Genomic DNA, 23597 nt, shown 5'->3' with positions numbered 1-23597 from the left:
CAGGCCTGCTGCCTTCTGGTGCTTCGATGGCTCCCTCTTGTTAGCTGTACAGTTGGGTGCAGCATGGGGTCAGACACCCAGCAGTATAGCAGGGAGTGCAGCTGGCAAGACAGCCTGCAGTTCCTGTTGCTCTTTGGACATTAAACCCTTCCTTTGCAAGCCTGGAGGGCAAAGTTTGGTGTAGGGTGTTAAGGATTAACCACTGGTCCCATGCTCCTCTGGTCAGGCACTCACCAAGTGACTGGGTGGTGTTCTCTGTCATTTAGAGTGACAGCTACACAGGAGGCAGCCACTGGAGTGTGAGATCTGCTGGGCTGGACTTCATAGGGAAGACTCCTCTATGTAGAGGCGAGGAAGCCCTGTGTAGACAGGAGTGGATGACACTCAGGAGTAGGTAGATGGTCTTGGGGCTATGGTGGCTTATAGTGCCATGTCCTAATGGGTGTTGACTTTGAGTCCCCACTAGGGATCAGTCATAAAGCTTGCTACCTTCCTGTTATGCAAAGGAGGGAAACTGCCCTTTAGGGTAGAGACTGGGATAAGCCTTCCAGTTCTGCTCAATGACAGAGGCTTCCAGCTCTCTGTTCATGTGTATGTCCATGGTGGCCAGGATACAAGCAACTCTGGGGTATCCAGGTTTGGGGGTTCTGAGTATGTAGTTATGGTGTCCCTGGATCTGAGTTGCTTAGTAAGCATGTCAAATGTCCCCTTTGGCGGGGGGCTTCTTCAGAATCACATCCTTCCTAAGTAAGGGCCTGTGCTGCTGGTGCTGGTATCTTAGGATCTAAGATTCCTATAGGTAGGAGGCAAGACTGGTGCCACTGGCCAGTTGTTGAGATACTTAGGCTGTTTCCCTCCTTCTTGGCTAGGCTCCTTTTAAGGTGTTTCAGGTGTAGAGGTGGGTTGGTATATTGGGATATGAGCTGGCAATGTCGCTTCTTGATCTGATATTCTGAGAATCACACATGCCTTTGATCACAGCCCCATGAGGGAAGGGTCTGAGGAGTTTTAGGGAGGAAAAAGGGTGGCAGTCCAGACCTGTGTTTTCATGGTTAGATACACTTTCACTTCCTTGCTAGTCTGAGATGCTTTAAGCTTTCAATGTAGGGGCTTGGGAGTCACCATCTCTGGCCTTATGTTGGCCTGAGCTCCTGTCTTTGATGTCTGCCTACTTTAGAGTGACCCATTTCTGAAGATGGCAAATGACTTTTGAGTATTTCTCTGTGCCTCAGTTTTCCTCACCAGGGCCTCGTCTCTTAGAAAGGCAGCCGTGACCTTTCATCTTTAGGCCCGTCCTTCTGTGGGTCTCTGGCGCCAGCAGGCTGGGGCCTGGCTTTCAGGGAGGCTCAGGAAACATCTGATGGTCACTGGGGAGGACTGAGTGCTCTGGAGGCCAGAGGAGGGAGTGCCAAGTGGCTCTTGGGTTTCCCTTTTCATTTAATGGAGGGATTTGACCACAGCCCAGACAAGTATGTAACTGAAGCTGCCCCTGGGAGGATCTGACTGATGTCCTGTGGGGGTGCTGATGCAGGCACTGGCCCCATCCTCCTCTGCTTTGTTGTGGACCTCTTTCATCTGGGCATTTGGGAAACAGCATGCCCCTTCTCAGGTCTGATGAAGCTTTGGTCTCTGAGGAAGAGAAACAGGATCATGGCTAGCACCAGTTGTATGACATGGGATGTTGGAGAGTGAGGTCACCAGAAGCTGCCTTCCTGAAGGGCATGCCTTTTACATTAAAAGTCCCATACTGCTAGGCAGTAGTGGTGCACATCTTTAATCCCAGCACTTGGGAGGCAGAGGCAGGAGGATTTCTGAGTTCGAGGCCAGCCTGGCCTACAGAGTGAGTTCCAGGACAGCCAGGGCTACATAGAGAAACTTTGTCTCGAAAAACTAAAAAAAAAAAAAAAAAAAAAAAAAAAAGTCCCAGACCTACCTGCTTAGGTGGCTTCTAGGGCTGTCGTCTCATAGATGACTAATGTCCTGAGGTTTGCCCCCTACAATGGAACAGTCTGGAGCTCTGATTTCTTTTGGCCTGTGTGGTGAATATGTTGCCATGCAGATGAACAGTGGTCATGTTTCTATGCACATGTGTACATGTAAGTATGGTGTATACCGTGAATAGGTGAAAACACGAATGTGTGTGAGTATGCATGAGTACACATGTGTAAGCATATACATGTGTATGTATGTACACTCATGCAGGTATATATTGTGTGTACTGTATCTGAAGTTGTGTAATTGTAGTTTATCAGGCTCTGACCTCTTGTCTACATTGGCTGCTTCTTTCCAGAGAACCTCTTGGATGGCAGGCTGCAAGTCTCCTCTGTGCTTCTCTGGGTTTTAGCTGGTTTGAATGTAGATTTAAAAGCCTATTGGAGGAGATGCCTACCCAGGCTGCCTTGTAAGTGGACATAAAGAATGCCAGTGACCTTTATGGTCATGTTTTGAGGACAGTCCTACCAATCCCAGGGTGGGAGGTAGAACAGGCTTGCCACATTGTTTGGGAAGCCTTGCTTTACTACTCCCTGGGCCCCCAAATCTTTTTACTATTCCTCTGAGAATCTTTGCCTTTCAAACTATATGAGACCCAGTGCTACTGAGTTAGGTTAGGGTGAGCAGGAGAGTGGACAGCTAGCTGTACATTTAGGTACTAACCGAGGTTGCAGGGTTTCCAGCCCTCCTAGGCATTAGCCTTGCTCGCACACTTGGTTTGCCAGTTTCTGTTTAAACCTGGATCTGTTCCCATGGAGCCTTGTGGAGAGAAGTGGGGCTGCCTGCCACTCTGGTGCAAATGTTCTTCCGCCTGTGCATTAGAGCCCCATCTGCATCCGTGCAACCTTGAAGTAAAGTGTATTGCTTTGCAGGAAGAAGGCTGGGCCTGATTGCACAGGAAACACTCTAAGCCGCTAACTTCAAAAGTTCCCACACTGAATCAGAGTGATAGAGAGGTCAAGTCAGGCCTGAAAGTGTTGAGCAGGACTCAGAACAGATGGGAAAGGACTGGGCCTGTTCCCTGAAGGACAGAGTGGCTCTATTGGACTTCACTGTCCTGGAAACCTGAGATGGGAGGCAGGGGTTAGAGGAATGTGCATGGAAAATGCCACAAGAAGTAAGTGGCCCTCTCTGGCTGGAGCTGTGGGTGGTTCTTGTTTCTCAATTATTTCCTTTGTTTTCTCTTCAGAATGTATTGTTCATTCAGCCAGCAATTTGCTGTTGAGAGTGGAAAGCTGTCAGCCTGGGGCCTGTCAGTCAGCCTGTGGCTCTCTGTCCTTAACCATGCTCTGTGGTCTGTCCCACTGGCCTGGATTTTCCAGGTTGCTTGGTTTTTAGGATGCATGAAGGTTCTGAGAATCTGGAGGGCAGTCAAGAGGTGGTGGGTATTCTTTTTGAGTTTTCAGGGCCCTGGAACTGAAACCCATTCTAGCACAAAACCATTTTACAATGCAGCCACCAGGGTGGTTTTATGGTGGTGGTCCTGGCTCGGGATAGGCTGTTCTTAGGAAACCAAAGAGCACCTTAAGGTTACCAGGCGGGACTTTATTTTATTGTGGGTGCTTAGTAGTCAGCCCTATGAGCTAAGCAGTTTGCCTACCTCCTCCCCCAGGCCTCTGTACACAAACTCAGCTCCTCTGTGACCCATGCCCCATCTCCTGTGTTGCTAAGCTGGGTAGACCCGCCTACACTTGATGGCAGGAAAGGGAGGAGGCTGCTGGTCTTTGCAGCCAGCTCTACTGGCCAGGCTCTTCAGCCTATCAGGCGATATGGCTCTGAGTCTCAGGGGTTGCTTTCTATCCCTCTCTTGAGCCATTGAGGGATTAGTAGTAATACCCTGGAGCCCTGCCTGCCTCAAGAAGAACAAGGGTGGGAGGAGGCTATGCCTGCCTGGGTCATGCTGTTAAGGCCTGGCTGCCTGTGAATGAGTCTGTGGGCCTGCCAGGTTGTGCCTGGCTTCTCCCTACTAAGACACCACTCAGCAGGGAGCAGGCTGGGAATGGGGAGTCAACTTGCTGTCCTGGAGCAGATCCTGGGCTGAGGGCCAGAAGTGGCTCTGGCACTGCTTGGCTCTGCCTATGAAACTTGGCTGGATTTCACAAATACCTGATGCTTATCTAGTGGAGAGGTTGTCTCCTCCCATGCCCAGGACCCTGGCCACCTCTGACCTATGCACACACCTCTCAGACAGACATAGTCAGAATTTCTGAAGGGACAGGGTTCCCAAAGCTTAAAGCCTTTAGTCTCTCCTTCAATGGGACCAGACCAGAGAGACTGCAGCTACAGGAAGAAGCTGTGCATTTTGTTATCTGCTTGGTGAAAAGGGATGCTGCATTTGTATACCTTAGAAGAATGCATTAAGAAGTATGACCTGAGAAGCCAGACCTGAGGTTGCCTCTGAGGACAAGGGTCTTAATGAGAAGGTGCTTGAGGGGTTTCTACGTAAAAGATGGATAGGTGCTGGTCTTTGTTAAAAGTCAGCAAGTTTGTATTTCCACAGGTAAGTCACATCCAAAAACAACCTTGCTTGTTATATCCACGTCGCAACCAAACGCAGCGTGGGAGCTTTCCCCGGGCGTTGTACTTACAACTATCTCTGGTCATATCTGTACACTTTACAATGTATCAGGCTTCAGTTGGACATCTCTGAAACAGGGACAGCTTACATCTAGTGGGCAGCTATGAGCAACTATCCCTAGGCTATCATTGGACTGTCCCCGTGTAAGATGACAAAATGAAAAACCAAGGTGAGGCTTTTCCTACAAGTTGAAACACATGCTGTAGCCTTCATGACAGAGGTCAGGGTTGGCCCAGGTTCCATGCAGCTTATAACATGTCTTCCTGAAGCATTTGATGCACTTTTAAGAAAACTCTATGATCTCTGTGGGCCCAGGGCTGTGGTGAGTTACCGTAGGAGGCTCTGGCATGGCTTTTTCCCTGTGAAGAACTGCAGCCTATGAGGATACATAGGCTTGGGGCAGTGTCCATAGAACCGCCAGACCTTGTATGGTGGTAACAGTGGCTAAATCCTTTTATGCCAGAGACTGGGCCTCCCTGGTTCCAGTTAGGAATGATACAGTCCTCCTGACTTCATGGCGGGATTATGGAGCTGTGTTGCACTAGTCAGCTGTAAAGAGTCATATGATGCTACTGTAACTCTCTCTGCAACTGCTGCCATATTCCCTGGAGGTTCTCTGTCCACTGCTGCCTAGGTTCTGTGGGGTTTCCTTGTTTTCCATGCGTGTTTTACTTACACGTATGTCTGTGTACCATGCGAGTGTCTTGTGCCACCTAGTACTCTGTAACCTGTTACAGTTGGTTGTGAGTCACCTTGTAGGCTCTGGGAATTGAATCCTGGTCCTCTGAAAGAGCAGAGGATTAGTGTCTTAGCTGGGAGAGTTTCTTTTTTTTCTTTTTTCTTTTCTTTTCTTTTTTCTTTCTTTTTTTTTTTTTTTTTGGTTTTTCCGAGACAGGGTTTCTCTGTAAAGCAAGCCCTGGCTGTCCTGGAACTCAGCTGTAGACCAGGCTGGCCTTGAACTCAGAAATCCGCCTGCCTCTGCCTCCCAAGTGCTGGGATTAAAGGCGTGAGGCAGCTGGGAGTGTTTCTTACACTTACTCATTTCTGGTAACCTGATGTCAGGGGAGTGAGGTCAGGTCTTGGAGAGTTTCTTCTGTGGGGATCATCTCACTACCATCTTTGTACAAGATGGTTTGGGGAGTGAGTGCTGTTCTTTAGCATAACATTGGGTCTTTCACTGTCCCAGGATTCAGCCCTCTTGTCCTCTTGATCACTGGGGACAGTTGTCTGAGGCCCCTCTAGGTCTCTCTCCCTTAGTGAGTTGGCTGCCCCATCTCTTCACTGAATTGTCCACAGTCAGACTCTTTAGCCTTTGTGTCTGACATTGAGCCCTTTAATTTTTCTTTCTCTTTCTACAAATGATACGAGGCATGGGTACTCAGCTGCCGTTCTGCCCTCTCTGGTTTCTGTTCGGGCTAGCTGCCCTTGGAACGGTCCTTTGCTGTTGAGGCATGAGCTGGCAGGTTGTAGGTGTTACACAGGGAGGAGGTGCTGGCTGCCACAGGGGGCAGTGAAGGATTATGGAGTCGCTGCCGGAGATGGCTGGGACACTTATGCATGCATCTTAAAGGCCAACAGGATACAGATGTCAGAGGATAGCTGCCTGTGGCACAAGGGAGTCATGGTACCTCCAGTTGTTTCTTTCTAGGAGTCTGTTTGGCTTCCCTTGGTTTTGAGGTTCTTTGCTGTTTCTGCAGTTGATTGTTTTATAGTTTTATACATGATGTTGCCAATGCAGGCACCAGCTTGGCTGGAAGGTTTGATAGGGTTTGTGGCTCCCTCTACTCTAAAGGAAAATTCCCTCAGTATCTTAGGTCCTTTCTTCTGTGGCTCTGTAGGCTCAGAGGCTCTAGGGTTTGCAGCAGATACTTGACAGCTCAGCCAAGCAGTCTTTGTCTTTCTGTTGTTTCTATGAGTGAGGCTTGCAGGGAGGAGAGGTGCACATCTGTAGCTCATTTGTTCTATTCTAGACTTTATGGCTGAAGATCCTGACCTGTCATTTGTTGTTGTTTTATTGTTGAGTTTCTGAGACAGGGTTTCTCTATATAGTTCTAGTTGTCCTGGAACTCGATATGTAGACCAGGCTGGCTTCAGACTAACAAAGATGACCTGCCTCTGTGTGCTGTGATTGATTAAAGGCATGCATCCCAGCCATCAGACTCTGTCACATTCCTTAATGCCAGGAAAGATACACTGTGAGGCAGAAAAGGGGGAGGGTTGAATGACTTATCTGCATCTGTATTCTATCACCAACCCTTACAGACCCCAGGTATCTCCAAGTGGTGCCCTCTGTTTCCCCATCCTGCATTTATAGGGAGTGCTTGGCTTTGCAAGTTTCTAAATCTTGCTGCATCTCAGCTATGGAAGGTTCTGGGCTCCGCCTGTCCCCTGACTTCTTAGTGAACCCTTTCTGGTTGTTCTGTCGTGGAGTAAATGGCAGGCCATTGCTAACCACGTGTGAAATAGACAGGTTTTTAGAAGTATTTCTGTAGTGAGGGAAATGGATTACTTCTGGTTCACAAGTGTGGAGGTTTATCAGAAGAATTTGTCTTTGGTGGAGACTTAGCCTTGTGGTCTCTTGACCTGGCCATATCTTACCCACAGGTGGAGAGCTTCTGTCTGCCTACCAGCAGAGTACTGGTGCCTAGATTTCCTCCCAGCTGGCGGAGAGGCCATGTTTAAGTGTTTGGCTGGCAGCCGGTACCTGACCTAGAGTTCATTCCTTCTCATGCCATCCACTCCCTCTGCCTCCTTGGCAGCTGTAGACTCAGCTGTCCCCTGCCCAAGATGCTTCTAGTTTTAGTGAATGTGTAGTCTGATGCAGAGAGACGCCACCTCGGATGAGCAGCTTTGCCTCAGAGCTTAACAGCTTTCAGCTCTGGTGACTCCTGAGCTCTGGGTTTGAGTGTTTGGGTGTTGTGTGTTTAAATCAAGGTTTCCTCTGTGCAGACCTTAAGTGTCAAATATCCTCTCAAAAATATGATTCAGACTTAGGTTTATTTAGATATAGAAGTAATTAGCGGAGACCTGAAAATTAACAGTCATCTAAATGACAAAGGGACCCTGGTGTTTTCTTTTCATGTAGATGCAGGTGCACTTCTCATGGAAGTATTTCATTCATTCATTCTGTCTGTCTGTCTGTCTGTCTGTCTGTCATCTATTACCTATCATCTATCAATCTATCTATCCATCCATCTATTACCTATCATCTACCTACCTACCTACCTGTCTGTCTATCTGTCATCTATTACCTATCATCTAGCTATCTGTCTGTCTGTCTGTCTGTCTATCTATCTATCTATCTATCTATTTATCATCTATCTAATGTGTATGAGTACACTGTCACTCTCTTCAGACACAAGAAGAAGAAGACATCAGACCCTATAACAGATGGTTGTGAGCCACCATGTGGTTGTCAAGAACTGAACCCAGGACCTCTGGGAGATCAATCAGTGCTGAGCCATCTCTCCAGCCCCTATTTGATTCTTAGTTATCTTGTGACTCTTGTGGAATTAAGAAGGGAGGACCTTGGATGTCCTCTCAGTGTCCTGAGGATGAGGTACCATAAATACATCTGTTTGGTTTAGGTATGATCCCACCTGTGATGTAATCTCTTCGGATCTGCCCAAAGCCAGAGCTTGGTTTTTGATGATGGGTGTATCTGTTAAAGAATTGTAGTTGGTACTTGGCGGACTAGAGAGAATGGTCGATTGCAAACTTACTGTCTTTAGCACAGCCCCCAGCTGGAGGGATGTACTGAAATTCTCATGATGTGTTTTACTGTCTTTAAGATTTGTGAGTGTGTGTGTGCACGAGCATGCACATATGTGTGTTTCTGTGTTGTGCGTTCATACATCACTTTGATAAACGTTGAAATGAAAAGTCAGAGGTGTACAAGCTTCCACAGAGGACGGCTTACTGTGAGCCAGGTTGAGGCTGTGTGTCACGTCTACCCACCCCAGTCTCCCCAGCATCTGTTTGTATCCTTACGTTTCTTTCCAGGACTAGCAGCCTTGGCCATCCTGTATAGTCATCCCACTGAACTGTTGTTCAAATGTCATCTTGTCGACAGCTTCACAAGTGTCTTGCCACTGCTCCCTGGAGTGTTGGTCAGGCTATGGGAGTGCTGCTTCCTCAGACGAGTGATCATCGCTATACCTGTGCATCTGGGCAAAGGGTCAGAAAAGTTTCTTGAGAACAGCAGCTGTGACTGCTCAGAATGGCCTTATGGCTGCTTTCTGTGAAAGACCCAGGCAGGTGACTCCTAAACTCAGGCTATGGGTGGAGGCTGGAGGTATGGTTTCTGAAGAGCTTTTGCCCTTCCGTGTCTTTCCACGTAGCCCTCCTCCCTGGAGACTGGTAACCTGAGCTAAGCAGGAGGTGAGTAGCAGAGACTTTGTTCAAGGTCATGAGCTTGAGTTGGCTCTATCTGAGCATCTGAGGGAGAATCTGAAACCCTGTCTCCTGACTCTCTGGAGGGTTGTTGGGCTATGAGTCACACCCTGGTCCTCTGTCCCCAGAGCTGGTGATACCAGAGTGGGTTGCATTTATATTTGCTTTTTTTGTTGTTTATTTGTTTCCAAAACAGGTTCTCACTGTGTAGCCCTGGTTGGCCTGCAACTTGCCATGTAGACCAGGCTGGGTAGCAACTCACAGAACTCTTATCTGCCTCTGCCTCGAAATTTCTGGGATTAAAGGTGTGTGCTACCACACCTGGCTTCTTTAAACCTGATATTAACTTATTTCCAGACATCAGAAAATCATAAGAATACAAAGAAGTCTCTCCTATGCTTGGCCTCAGCTCTCTGCATGTGACTTTTTTTCTGTGATGAAATAGTCTTTCTCTTTCCCTTCTCCTGCATCTATCTTCTCTCACACACATGCAGAGGCTGTGAGGCTCTTTTGGGGCATACCCTCTCCAAAAAGACACATTTTCTTTCAGAATCTCTATAGCATTTAGCAGGTGAGAGAATTAATGTTCACACAACAAAGATCTTATTTGAGTTTCTCTGGATCATATAGCGTTGTAATGTCATCACAGAAAGCCTGCTATCTTGCTTCATTCTGGAATTTCCCTGTGTGCCTCTGCTTTCTGGGAAGCAGGAACTGCAGGCTTGTGTCTGTGGCCCTATAGTCTGGATAGTGGCATGGTGGAACACCCCATTGATACGTAGGGTCAAGAATGCTTGCTGTCCAGCTACCCTTTACTATGATATGATAGCTGTGACCCCTCGATAACTCAGCCGGGCCTACCCCACTAGGCTCTATATCCCCCATTGTCTCCCAGCTACAGGATTCCAAGGCAGTTTGTTTTAGCCTGACCACTGGTCTGTACACCAAGGTATTGTAGCAAGTCTCCATGGCTTGTGTTGTCCTCAGATGCTTGTGTGTTTCTGTGCTCCAATCAGTTGATCCTTAGATGGCCTCAGAAGTGGTCATGGGTAACTATCCAGATGGTGCCTCTTGGCTTTTGACATGTCACTGACATTTCCTGGCTACATTTAGTTTTAGCATCCATCCCCCTGCCTTAGCTCTGTAGTCAGTGGTTCTCCTGAGATGGTCTAAGTTGAAAATGATCTTAGCAAGCCAGTTGTAGGTGCTGAGTATACATTTAGCTACTAGTATGCCCTGTTCCTTTGCCTGTTAGCTAACAGAGGTAGGAAGCTACACATATGTATGCATGTGGGTAGCACACCCTGAAAAGCCCAGTTTCCATTCATTCTTCAGATGTGTCACGCCTCAGGGCTTATCTGGCCCTCCTTTTCCAGGAGGGGTAAAAACTGGCCTCCACTGTCCACAGTGTACTTGGGTGTTTGTTAAATTTATATCATTTATTAGGAGACCTGGGATGCTGTTCTAGAATGCTTTACCCATACTCTGGAGAAGGAACTGACCAATGAGGATTCTGTGTTTGGTTATAGTGTTTTGAGTGGTTAGCATAATATTTATGTAAGTTAAAGGTTAAAAAAGGAAAAGCATTGGCTCAGGATCCCCAAGACCAAGTTCTCAGCACAAAGATTTATTTGCCCCACAGGGACAAATGGTAGGGAATAAGAAACAAAGGCAGGAGATAGAGGATGAGGTTGAAGTGGGAAGGGACCAAGAGAGAAGATGGAGGGTTATTTTCCCTTGAGGGCAAAGGACTGTCTCTGGATAGTGAGGAGACAGTCAAGGCCAATTGGCGGCTTATAAAGGTAAAATAGGAAGTCTCCTGTTAGGATGAGGTGTTTAATTTTAATTGGGCATGGTAATTAGGTGAGCCAAGGGGGCTAAATAATCACTGGACTTCAGTGCTTTGATAGCTAGACTTCTGGCAGTCAGGCTGAGGAGGAAGGATTGGCCAAATAAGGGAATAGGCCTTGGAGGCTAGCTCTAGGAATGTAATCTAATGATTTTTAGCAGGGCAAAAGGAACCTGGGAGAAGGGCAAGGCCCTCAAAGGCGATGCTGGAGTTGGCGAGAGTCCCTTCAGGTTATACCTTGTTCCTTGGAAGATTTAAGCTACTCTCATCTGCTTTCTCTTGGCCAGGGTCTCTTATACCTATTAAGTCTCTGCCTTGCCATGATCCACCCCTCCCGTTTCTTTTGGTGCGACTTCATCTGTCCCTTGACTCTCTTACATCTGCCACATGTAAGATTTGAAGTTGGTGAGATGAGGAGATCTCACACTGGGGACAGTTGAGAGTACAGGCTCTTGCCTCCAGATGGAAGGGGGTTGTTCTGTGGGATGCTGGCCTGGTGTCACTGTGTGGGGGGCAGGTATGGGTTTGATGAGAACCCAGGGAGGTTGTGCCTTGGCCTGTAAGCCTTCTCTTGTAGAAAGGCTCTGCATGATTTCGCAAGGGTGAGCATGTATGCGTAGGCGGATCAGCAGAGCTCACTCTGCCCCCAGCTTCCTGACCATCCAGGAAAGGACCAGCCTGCCATATTTTCAACTTCAGTCCTTGATGTGGCAGACAATCTTGTCCCCTCCTACTTGCTCCAAGGTTCTGATGTGAGTGGAATTTGAAGAGTTTGCGGTCCCCACTAGGGAGGATAGTGTATACAGAACACACAGGCTCTGAGCTCTGGGTGGGGTTATGCCTTGCTGTGTATATTCCGCCGTCTTTAGAGCTCCTGTCTTATCAAAGACACTCTGCTGAGAAGGTAGTGTGGCTGTGTTCTCAGCTGTCTGCGCTGCCCGTGAATTCTCTGCAGAAGACTGTCAACAGTTCTGTTTCTACCTTATTGTTCCTTGGTGATCTGGGGGAAGCTAAGGGCCATGAATTAGGAGGAGGGGGACACCAGGGGGACATTTGGGTGAGTACTGGTGAGGGAATTTGTATTAGAACACTAGAACAAAGTCACTTCTGCACTGTGGGCCCTAACAAAGGTTTCTCCCTCTGCTTTGCTTTAGTATGTGTAATCAGATGCCATGGTTTAGGGGCCTACTTAAATTCAGGGCAGGGCACTTTGTGTTCCTTTGTTCCCTGACCCCTGATGACCTTGATTATTGGAGTTTGTTACTAGGACCTGGGTCAGGTGTATCCTGAGACAGAAAGGGTCTAGTGAGCTTCAGGGACCTGCGTCAGCCTCTTCTGTTTGGGTACCAATCCCGATTGGTGGTTAAACCGTGGTCTGAACTAGCTAGCAGAGTAGGAGGTGTTGTGTGGGCCTTCCCCCGGAAGGCCAGCATAATCCCATTGGGATTTGAGGAATTTGAAATTCAAAGCTACTGTCAAAACAAAACAAAACAAACCTCAGTGTGAATGGTGTTCCCTCTCAAAGAGGGCTTTAGTCTTTAATGGGGCCAATCTGTTTGTGAGGTTCTTGGTTTTTAGGATAGTCATCCCCAGAAGTATCACATGCCTGGTTAGTAGGACTTGAAAGGGGACGTAATGTAACTTGCTGTTCCCCAGCTGGAGACTGTTTAGAATCTTTACCTGGTGCCTCCTTCCAAGTAGCTACCTTGAAAAGGTCCAAATAAAGAATCATTTCTCTGATCCTAGTATCCTCTACCCTATGCTGCTGGCCCACGGTATGCTCAGGGATCAAGCAAGGCCTGGTTCCAGATACCAGCACAGGGGACTCAACCTGTCACATCAGGACTCAGTTCTCGGTCCCCCTGAAGATCTTAGTTTCTGTCATCTGAGTTTGTGAGCTTAGTCTTAAAAGGTGACCTGGGCTTGGGGAGAGGTGTCACAGCAAAGATCTCCTTCAGGTTTGTTCCTTCTTCAGGGATGCTCCCTTTCCACCCACCTCTGACTTCGGTGCCTCAGGGTCCTGACTCAATGGATGCCAACCTGTAACCCTATGTTTTTTATGACTGAACAAATGTCTATATCCTTGGGCAGCTGGAACATGAGGTATCGAGACCATGTGCCCAGTGCCATGGTACTCCATGCTCAGGAATCCAAACCCCAAGGTGTGTTCTCCTCTCATCCTGGACATCATAAGATTACACTGGTTACTGGACCTGCCTGTCAAGGGCCTTGAGCGTCCAAGACTCCCCATTGACTCTGGGCATGGAGAGGAAGCAGAGCTGAGGATCCTACTTGTAGGGTACTAGTGTAGAACACACTTCAGGACCTAACCTGTCTCCCCCATGAAACCACCCCCTCTCCCAGCACCATTTGCCAAGACTGTTCTCGATTTTTTTTTTTTCTTTTTTTGGTCCCCTTCTTACTATCCCTTGTTCCTAAGATTAGCAAGAGTAGGATCACTCCCTCTGCCTTGGGTCTGCATTTCCTGACCCACGTAGCCCTGTGCCCCCACTCATGCCTCACCAGAGGTCACACAGCTGTAGCCAGGCTAAGCTTCCTTTCCCCTTATAAGGTCATGTCCAGCAGCCCCTGAAGTTCCTCCTCATGCAAATGAGACATCCCTGGCACTGTGGTCCCAACCAGTGATGTCCATTCACCCTTGATTGCCTGTACTCACCCCCCCTCCAAAGGTTTAAATAAACAGCCTTTGATCTCTCCCCATAAGCTGAACCTGTTCTCTGAAGCTGTCCCTGGGTGTTTGTGTTCTTTACTTGAGTACTCACCAGTCCAGTCAGTGTACAACATGCCTGGCTACCCCGAGGGGAGAAGCAGACACAAGATGTCACCGTCTCATGAATAGAAACTGAGGCAGAGAGGACTGGTCTAGGAACCTGGCAGCATGAGGATGAGGCCTGTCCTGTGTACCAAGGGCTAAGGAGTCCCTCAGAGGCACATCTCTGCCAAGATCCTGATGGGGAAGGAATTAGAATACAGGGTCCCATATCTGCTGACTTGGCTACTCCATGGCTCAGGGCTTGCATGGCTTGGGATCCTTAGACTAACCTGACTGTCTTCCACAGGAGATGGAAACCCCAGGGAGAATAGCCCGTTCATCAATAACGTGGAGGTGGAAAGAGAAAACTACTTTGAGGGGAAGAACATGGCACTTTTTGAGGTAATTTTGTTTCAGTTTCTACAACAAGAAGGTATGTTAGTGAAGAACCTGTGGGAGAGTAAAGGAGCAGCCATCTCTCGTGTCCCAGGCAAGGGCAGCCTGGGCTGATAAGGAAGGAGCAGGGTGCTTCTGCCTGAGATCCACTGAGCTTATCTGTTTCTGATAAGTGAGCTGCAGCCTGGGCAGGAGCATTCCCTAGAGTTCCTGAAGCCTTGAGGACTCTCTCAGTGCCCCTGACTTCTGATTCCACACTGGCTGGACAGATGTCCTAGGGCACACGGATCCGGGGGGTTCCATTCATTTGACTGTGGGCTCCTGGGCTCTACACAGCCCTGGGGACGATGCATGTGCTGGGCCAGGAAAGTATTGTCCTAGTATGTTGATGAACCTGGTTCCTGCATATGTGATGCTTTGCACCCATAGGAAGAGATGGACAGCAACCCCATGGTGTCATCACTCCTGAACAAGCTGGCCAACTATACCAACCTGAGCCAGGGTGTGGTGGAGCACGAGGAAGATGAGGACAGCCGGAGGAGGGAGATCAAGGTACACATTCTGTGGATAGTAGTCTTCCAACTTTCTACACAGAGAACACCCTTGCCAGGCTTTCAGATCATATGTATCCTTTCTCTTCATGAGGCTTGGCCACCTTCATTTTCTGGCACTGTGTCTCAGTGGACACATCCAATGTCCTGTGCTTCCGGGAAGGGACAAGGTCCTAGAGGTCCTGTGTAGGCTTCCCTGCACAACTTTGAGTGGGCATCCATGGGGGCATATAGCTCCAGTGAGACTTCTCAGGCACTAAGCTCTGCCTGAGGTCTGGTTTCTGTTTAATTTTATTATTTGGTTGTGGTGTTTATTTGTTTTTGAGATAGTCTCACTCTGGCCAGGAGCCCACTATGCCACACAAAGTTGGCTTTGAACTCACAGTAATTCTCCTGCCTCAGCTTCCAGGTACTGGGATTACAGGTATGTGCCTGCCATTATGTCTGGCTTAAAGCCTTCCCTAAAGACTTTTGAGTTTTATTCACCTCATGCTCTAGCTCCCTGAGGCCCCTGCTTTGTCTGGAGGGAGGAGTTTAATGCTGGTGAGCAAAGATGAAGGTGATCTACCCTCTTTGTCACATCTAGCCTCTGCCTAGGTGCTTCTCACGAGCCAGTTCCCAGCCTGACTGTGGCTCTACCAAAGTCAGGCCACAGAGTGGCACTGGCTGTCTTCTTTCCCCCTGCTGCAAACACAGCAGGATCAGTACTGTATTTCAAGTTTAACACAGTGTTCAGCGCTTTTGAGACTGGGTTGTCTTCCTGGCAGAGTAGGGCAGTGGCTTCCTCAGAAATGTTGTCTGGGCCATGCCTTTTCCTGCTGACTCCCAGATACTCTGGGCATCCTTAGCTGACCCTGCTGAGGTGGCAGAGTCACAGCTGTCCAGATGTGCGGAATGATGGATTATAAAGGAGAATTTAGGGGCTGCTGTGGTGGTAGGTTTGTCACTCAAATGCATTAGTGGAGTTTACTTGTGTCCCCCATACTGACTTACAGCCTAACAGGCTCTTGGACTTCAGAAGCCCAGGCCTTCCTTGTCCACAGTACACATGTCCATTTGTCCATCTGTCTGTCTCTTTTGTTTGTTGGAATTTGTGTCCAAGGAAAACTTGGCCTGTGCCAGGGAACAAACACTGAGCTGAATACATCTTGGAACTGACCCTCAGCCTCAACTCTCTGCATAGTCAAGGTCCTGCTCAGGTTGATCCCACAGTTTAGTCTTTATTTCCTAAGAGTAGAGCCCAGCAGGCTTGGCTGCCCATAAGGGCACCGTGGAAAGAATCCATCCTTGTAAGCATAGCATCCAGGTTTGGGGATATTATACTTAGTATGGCCTTAGTATATTTTGCCCTAACTCAAAGTATGGCAGTTCTCTGGCTACTGTTTCCCAGGGAAACATGCTTCTGGACTGGATTTCAGATTAATGGACAGGCCCACTGCAGAGCTGCTTATCTTGGTTGAAATGTCCCACTTAAGGATCCATTGGGTCAGCAGGACAGAAGTAGAGCCTGCCCCTGGTATCTCCTTTGATGGCAGAGAACTTGTCCCTAGAGACAGGAATCACTTTCTTTTGAGCTCCACCTGGGTTGTAAACAGATCCGGATCATCTGGACAAAGCTGAGAGTTTAGAGGTGGCCATCCCCTCTTCTCGAAGGGTCTGGGAATCCCAGGCACTAGGATATTGGGCAGACAGCTAGCTCCTGAGCCCATGTCTCAGTGGGATCTGAAGCTAAGCCATGTGACCTGGCAGCCGCTTGTGTATCTCGGGCTGCCCATCAATGGCCTGCCTTGACAAGTTGTTTTCTGCAATGTTTCTATTAGAGACATTGACTCTCTCTAGTGTCCATCCCACACTGTGGTCTTGTACACATACATTCTTTAGTTTAACTGAGAAATTAATAAGACAGGCTAGAGAGATAGATGGCTCAACAAGTGCGAGGAGCTGCTACTCTTCCAGAAGATGTGTGTTGGACAGCTCACAACCACTTAGGACTCCATTTCGAAGGGAGCCCTTTTGGAATGTCCTTTCTTTTGTCCTCTGTTGGTACTTGCACTCATGTGCATTATACCAACACACATATGTACGTGTAACATAATAAAGATGAAAATAATCCTCACTCATGTGCATATACCAATACACACGGATGTATACATAACAGAATAAAGATAAAAATAACTCTTCAAAAAGTCCCAAAAGCCTTTTTTTTTTCATCTGCCGGCTTGCAGAGTCTAAGTCCAAAAAGACTGTATCTTCTGACCCCAGAAGGCAGTGTCCAGGCCTCAAAGATAGGGAGGGCATGAGGTCAAGGCCTAGGCCTCCCTCCTACTATATATACTTCTCCCTTCAGTGTGAACCCTGATGCTCACCGGCCTTGGGCTCAGGGCTAAGGCCTCCAGGCTTTCAAGCCCAGAGCTCTCCATACACTCTCCTTTTTTCCTGTGAAATCTTTGATCTCGAGTTGGTGGAAGTTAAGCTGCCCTGCCCCAGGTGGCTCACAGTGGCAGGGCCCTGTGCAGGCCTGAGCTGCCATCTTGTCCTCTCAGGTTTAGGTGGTCTTTTCTCCTTGGACTCTGCCCTCTGGCCAACTACAACCATCTAGTACCATTCCTCAGCTGCTGGGCTCTCCCTGTCTGGTCTCAGGATGGATGACATTCTCAGCCAGGCTTCGGTGTGAGCATTGCTCTGTGCCAGCCTTGTGGTCATCACCACAGTCTGCTCAAGCTGGTTCTCTGTGTTCATGCTGTGTTCACCTAAACTGAGATGAGCCTCCTTTTTTGGGGGTCTGGTTTCTCAGCTCTTATATTCCCAGGTCTCTAGTCTGTTTCCTATCATACTGAGACTTCTGAACTAAATACCAGTAAGGCAGCCTTACTGGTATCTAGCGCCTCTCTGGCCTCCTTTCTTTCATGCCTCAAGTTTCCTGGCACCAAGGTTCAGGGCCCTAGTTGTCCCACAGATATAACAAGGACCCCATCTTACTGTTCCAAACTTCCCACTCTGGTTTTCTCCCCAGTTGGAAAGCAGAGCCAGGTGGCTTAACCCTGTGCCTGCCTAGGACAGTTTTTTTCCCTTCCAGCACAATGCCCTAGATGTCTGTGGTCTGCTCCAGAACCATGGAACCTCATCTTATTTGGGACATAGATTTTTGTCAGACATCTTTGCTATCCTTGTAACTTTAATGGTATGGCCATCATGTTCCTCCCCAGTTTCTCCTTTCTTGTGACTTCCAAACCAAAGCACAGGGTAGGTCGGGTTCCAGGCTGAGTTACTTAGGTACAAGCTGTGAGCCTCTCCGGACATCTGATACTCTGTTCCAGGCCCCACGCATGGGCACCTTCATCGGAGTCTACCTGCCGTGCCTGCAGAACATCTTGGGTGTTATTCTTTTCCTGCGCCTGACCTGGATTGTGGGGGCAGCTGGCGTTCTGGAGTCCTTCCTCATCGTGTCCATGTGCTGTACCTGTGTGAGTGTTCTAAGTTAGTCCTGGGGCACTTTCTCAGGAGCGAGACTACTATTGGGAAATCCAGGTCTGCCTTTTTGGTCCCTCACTAGAAACTAGCTCCTATAGAGGACTCGGGAAAGATGGGCCGGCCCATTCAGCCTGGAAGGCCAGGTTTCCCACTAGTCTGAATATCTTATCTAGCTGTATCTATGTTGAGGGTGGCATTTCTACATCTGGGGATGTGAGGGGCTGAGTCAGGAGCAGGTGCCTCTTACTGGGTTATGATGAATGAGACTTTCCCTAGTTTGGAAGGATCATGAATATTTTCAGGGTTTCTCTTGAAGAGAAAGGGGCACAGGTCTGTGACTTGTTCAAGCCCAGGCCTCCAGCATGTCTCCGTCTCCTTATTTCTAGTGACATTTCGTCATGCTGGTTTAGCTTTCACTCACAGCCCCTTTGTTTACCAACTGACTGTCTCTCCCTCCCCTTTCTCTAGTGAGGAAGAGTATATATTTGTTTTACTTACCTAAGTGTCACTGGGTCCTTTCTGTAGGGAATTCAGATAATATGGTTGAATGGGAGTCTCTTTGACTCCTACCACAGGCTACCTGACTACTTGTTCCCTGGTAGCTCACACCTGTGTGTCTATCCCAGGCTACTCACTGTCCTTTGACTGGTCATTCCTTGTGAATACCTGCTCACTTGTCCCATGACTGGTCAGTCTATGTTATTATTCCAAGCCTCCAGCCCATGCTTCCCAACTGGTCACTTCATGTGTCTGCCCCACCATGACCACCCTAAGGCATTCGACTATTATTTCCAGACTGGTCATTCCATATGGTCACCCCCAGGCTGTCTTTTGGTTTACTCTGTGTGGGTACCTCTGGCCACCCACTTGATTTATCACCTGAATGCCATTCTTTGTGATATTGGCATTCCTGGTACCCACAAATAAACTTTTTGAGCAGAGGGTACTTGCTGGAGGCAAGGTGGATACACAGTGAGGTGCTGTATTCCCTGTTGGATGCACATCTGGATAAAGTGTCCTTCTTGTGCTTCATGGGTTGGTAGAAATGTGATTGGGTCAGCTTTCAGGGCTGTGGCGAGCAGGGTCTGAAGCCTGTGTTTTCTGTGACCTTCAGGAATGGATTTGTGGGTTGGGTAGAAAAGGGTTGACAGGCAGGTCGTCTGTCTTACCTGGTCATTTACCTCCTTTGAGGTCAAAAGCCTGCAACCTCAGGCTGGGCGTGTTGGAGCATCTTAGGGCACACGTTTCCTGAAAGAGCTGCCTCTCTTTGCAGACAATGCTGACAGCCATCTCCATGAGTGCCATCGCTACCAACGGTGTGGTCCCAGGTGAGGGTGCTGCCAGTGCCTGTGGCCCTTGAGTTGGTTTATTGGTCTTTCCATAGTACAGGACAAGAGCCTACATGCGTATGGATGCCATTCCTGCCCCAGGCTCATGTAGTGACAGTGACGTTAACTTGTTTTCACCAGGGTGGCACTGGAGTATTGTGCTGCCCGTGGAGAGAAGAGAGAGGCTCTCTCCCCAGAGACTCTGGTGTAGACACACCCTCACTGCTTGCCTGTCTGTTATTATGAAGATAGAAACCACATCCTTGAGTTGGTTACAAACCTAAGTAAAATGCAGGTTCTTCTGAAGCAGTGTACTCTTATGCACTAGCAAGAGACACCAAACAGTACTGCCTGTCCTCTGCATAAAAGAGTTGGCAGGCCTGTGCCAGTCTCTCCCCTTTAACCAGCTGAGGGCACAGCAGGTTTTCTGAACACAGATGAGTTACTGTACCTGCCTGTTTCAGACAGTTCTCATCACGCTTGAGCTAGCCTGTGCCTCTGGGCAGGGTAGACATGAATTCATAGCCCAAGGCTTTCTAGTGGTTCTGTTTTGAGGGCAGACTAAAGCTGCTTGTCCCTTAATGGGGGACACATCTTTTTTTATGAGTGTTCAGGAATGGCACCCCCTGACCCATATTTCTCTTTGGACTATCTTTACAGCGGGAGGCTCATACTACATGATCTCCCGTTCACTGGGGCCTGAGTTTGGAGGGGCTGTTGGCCTCTGCTTCTACTTGGGTACGACGTTTGCAGGCGCCATGTACATCCTGGGTACCATCGAGATCTTCCTGGTGAGTCCGTCTGTGGAAGTCTTCCTTACCCGGGCACTTTGCCTGTGAGCTCATTTGTATGTTACCTCTGATCTCTATCCTGCTGCTCTGGACATCTGGGCTTTCAAAGTTGCTGTCTGGGCTGAGGGTCTGGGTGCCTGATAGGGGAGACCAGACCTCATAGTCCGTGCTGTCTCAGGAGGCATGGCTAGAACTGGACTTGTGTAACTCCTTAAGCAGGACTCGAGTCTGAGAAGGCAAGGCAGTTCTGCTCATCACTGATTCTTGCAGCTCCCATTGCAGAAGGGCTTCCCTGCAACTTGATGTTTGTCTTGGGCTCAATGTTTGATGGGCTTTGTAGCATAAGTTTCACCATGGGTACCGTTGATCACAGTCAGGAAATCATGGGGGCAGGAGCTTGAAGCAACTGGTCAGCTGATTCCTGACTAGGAAGAAGACAGATGAATCCTGGTGTTCAGATAGCCTTTTACTTTTTAATACAGTTCCAAATCCCAACCCAGGGAATGGTGCCACCCACCCTAAAAGTGGTGGGTCTTTCCATCTTTAGTTAACTCAAAATAATCCCTCACTCCTGTGAGGTAATCTAATCCCAGCTAATCTTGTGAACTGATCCCAGAGGCTAATCTAATATGACACAGGTCTTCCCAGAGGATTTCTCCTGGGTGAATCTAGATCCTGTCAATTGATAATAAATATTAACCATCACTATAACCGTCTCCATGAAGTTGGCTCTTTTTTTCTCTGCAAGCTTCCTAGAGCCAGCAAGGAAGCCTTCCCATGCTTTTAAAGGTTTCATGGGGGCAAATGCATATTCTAATTTGGGGAGTCTGGGCAAGGACCTAGGGTTCCTTGTCTCCCTATGGGTCCTGGATCACAGACTCTAGATTGTCATGCTCATTCTGAGGGTCTGGTTGGTTTCTAAGGAAGCCCCATTCCTACAGTAGAGCAGCTTGAAGGACAACCTTGCTATCTGGTAGCTCTCTGGAGATTGCACTCAGCAGTCAGCTGGCATTAGTAAAGACAGAGGAGCTGCGCTGGACTCTGCTGAGGCTGTTGGCAGGAGTCCTTGGCCCCTCACCACAAGGGTTCTCCCCTGCCTGTTAGTAACATGACCAACGTTACAATCTGGCTCTGGCAGTTTGAGGGAACTGGACAGGAGTGACTGTAGGCCCAATGCCCTGGGTCCATCTTGGATGGTACACAAGATTCTGTCTCTGTGCACCCAGTGGCCTCAAGCCTGACAGGCCTTCTTTGCCAGTATCAGGGAGGGAGCCAGTATGAGGTCAAGGCTGGGTGAGTTCCTGGACAGGACCTTCTTTGCTGACCTGCCATATTCCCACAGACCTACATCTCTCCAAGTGCGGCCATCTTCCAGGCAGAGACGGCAGATGGTGAGGCGGCAGCACTGCTGAACAACATGCGTGTGTATGGCAGCTGTGCGCTGGCGCTCATGGCGGTGGTGGTCTTTGTTGGTGTCAAATATGTCAACAAGCTGGCACTGGTCTTCTTAGCCTGTGTTGTACTTTCTATCCTGGCCATCTATGCTGGTGTCATCAAGACGGCCTTTGCCCCACCTGACATCCCGTGAGTCTCAGGCCATCCTGGTGGTGGTGTGGGGGTGTGAGAGTGGCTTTGATCAAATGCTGGGTTCTAGTTCTCCTCTCCTAGTTCTAGGGAAGAACATGGAGGTATCCCTGATAATCATTCATTTCTGGGTTCCAGTGTGGTTTTAAGGAACTTTGAGTATGTGGTGGGCACAGTGCCCATGCAGCTGGTTCTGAGTGCATCTGTGAGGTTGGGAGGCTGGTGAAGGTTGTCCATATGTCAGGGTGGACAGTTGACTAGTTACTTTTTGGTGCTATGATAAAGTACCATGATTGGAAATAGGCTATGGAAGAAAGCGCTTATTTTGGCCTGTGGTTCTAGAGGGGTGAGAGTCTATCATGGCAGGTAGAAATAGCAGCAAAAAGCGGGCACAGGAGTAGGAAGCTGAGAAGGAGGGTGGTGGTGGGGGGAGCACAAACTGAAAGTGAGACTGACAAAGTTTGTCCCCAGAACATAACTTCCTGAAACAAGGCCATATGTCTTGAACCTCCCCACAAAGCACCATCAACTGGGTATCAAGTGTTAAATGTCTGAGCCTATGGGAAACATTCTCATTCAAACCACCACAGTCAGACGGCCTGCCATTCTCATCCCATGAGACATGGCTTCCTCATCTTCATAAAAACCCCTCAAATGGGCTGCCTCTTGTCCTCCTATGGGATTGAGGAGGTTAACCAAGGTGGCTGGTATTACAGCAAGTGAGTGAGCATGGGACCAAGGTGCCGTCTGGGCGTGTTGGGACTGACTAAAGCCATGGCCCTTGGTACAGAATGTGGGAGCCAGGATGGGATGAAATCCACAGAGCTATAATTTCACCATCTTTGTGGAGGGTATGGCCACCTTCCAGAGTGAATTGCCCTGGGCAGGAAGAGGACGACCCTGACCCATGGAGGGTTTGTATGTGAGATCAGTCTTCAAGCTGCTGGACTATGACTTGATGCTTGCTCCTGACATGTGCACCCTGCAGTAACATGGGTCAGGTTTATTAGAGTTACTCAGGAGGTGTTGAGCCCCGCAGTGAGTCTGCTGAGCAGCTTGGTGAAAACAAGCTCTGCCCTTTCTCTGCTCCAGGGTCTGCCTTCTAGGGAACCGCACTCTGGCAAATCGCAACTTTGATACCTGTGCCAAAATGCAGGTTGTCAGCAATGGCACAGTAACCACCGCACTTTGGCGCATCTTCTGCAATGGCTCCAGCTTGGGTGCCACCTGTGATGAGTACTTTGCACAGAACAACGTCACTGAGATCCAGGGCATCCCTGGTGTGGCCAGTGGTGTCTTCCTGGGTGAGTGTTGGTGGGGACGGCTAGGGCCAGCTCTCTGGGTTGTTTGAGGTCACTCCCAGGGTCCTGGTTCCTCTTGCTTAGTCATATTCCTGGGGTCCCATCCAGCCAAACCCTAGGCTGGAATGGCCTTCTTCATCTGCTGCAAATCAGCTGGGTAAGGCCAGGCATTCAGTGTTTGTTTGCAGCCCAGCATGGCCTGGAAATTAATTGCTAGGTGGCCCTGATTGGTCTAGAACGTATCCGTGTCATCACCATCCACATCACCATAATATATAGGTGGCAACTTCATCTTAGAGAGAAGGACCCAGTCCTGGGGAGCCTGAACATTTGGTCCTCATAGTCTACTCTGTATGAGGTTGGGGTTCTGTATGCCCCCCAATGAATGGTGTGATGTCAGTGGGCAGCTGAGGGCTGTGTCTGGGTGATGGGGGAGGAACACATGGGTCCCATACTCAGGACCTGCTGGAGTCTCTGAGGCAAGATATCTGGAGAAAGCAACCCTCAAAGGATCTCAAGGGAGGCAGCAAGGGCATATGGATTGCTGGCTGGAGGCCACCCATGGTGTGGTCCCTATGGGGTGTTCACAGT

At 48.8% G+C, this 23597-nt stretch overlaps 1 protein-coding gene across 7 annotated transcripts in view; it reads left to right on the top strand.

Moving 5' to 3' along the window:
* Window positions 1-23597, top strand: part of Slc12a7 (solute carrier family 12 member 7) — an 83609-nt gene that overhangs the window by 35852 nt on the left and 24160 nt on the right. For 6 of the 7 annotated variants that reach the window (XM_076916326.1, XM_034523626.2, XM_076916325.1 and 3 more), the window contains exons 2-8: window positions 13892-13986; window positions 14410-14532; window positions 17849-17995; window positions 19276-19330; window positions 19991-20121; window positions 21464-21705; window positions 22798-23009. In XM_076916326.1, coding sequence (XP_076772441.1) covers window positions 13892-13986; window positions 14410-14532; window positions 17849-17995; window positions 19276-19330; window positions 19991-20121; window positions 21464-21705; window positions 22798-23009 — 1005 coding nt within the window. Of the gene's footprint in view, window positions 1-293; window positions 391-13891; window positions 13987-14409; window positions 14533-17848; window positions 17996-19275; window positions 19331-19990; window positions 20122-21463; window positions 21706-22797; window positions 23010-23597 lie in introns of those variants that run through there. The other variant, XM_076916327.1, reaches the window with a different exon arrangement.

The sequence above is a fragment of the Arvicanthis niloticus genome, chromosome 19 (assembly GCF_011762505.2).
Source record: "Arvicanthis niloticus isolate mArvNil1 chromosome 19, mArvNil1.pat.X, whole genome shotgun sequence".
Classification (NCBI taxonomy): domain Eukaryota; kingdom Metazoa; phylum Chordata; class Mammalia; order Rodentia; family Muridae; genus Arvicanthis; species Arvicanthis niloticus.
The sequence above is the reverse complement of the archived record's forward strand: the minus strand, read 5'-3'. Positions and strand labels throughout refer to the sequence as shown.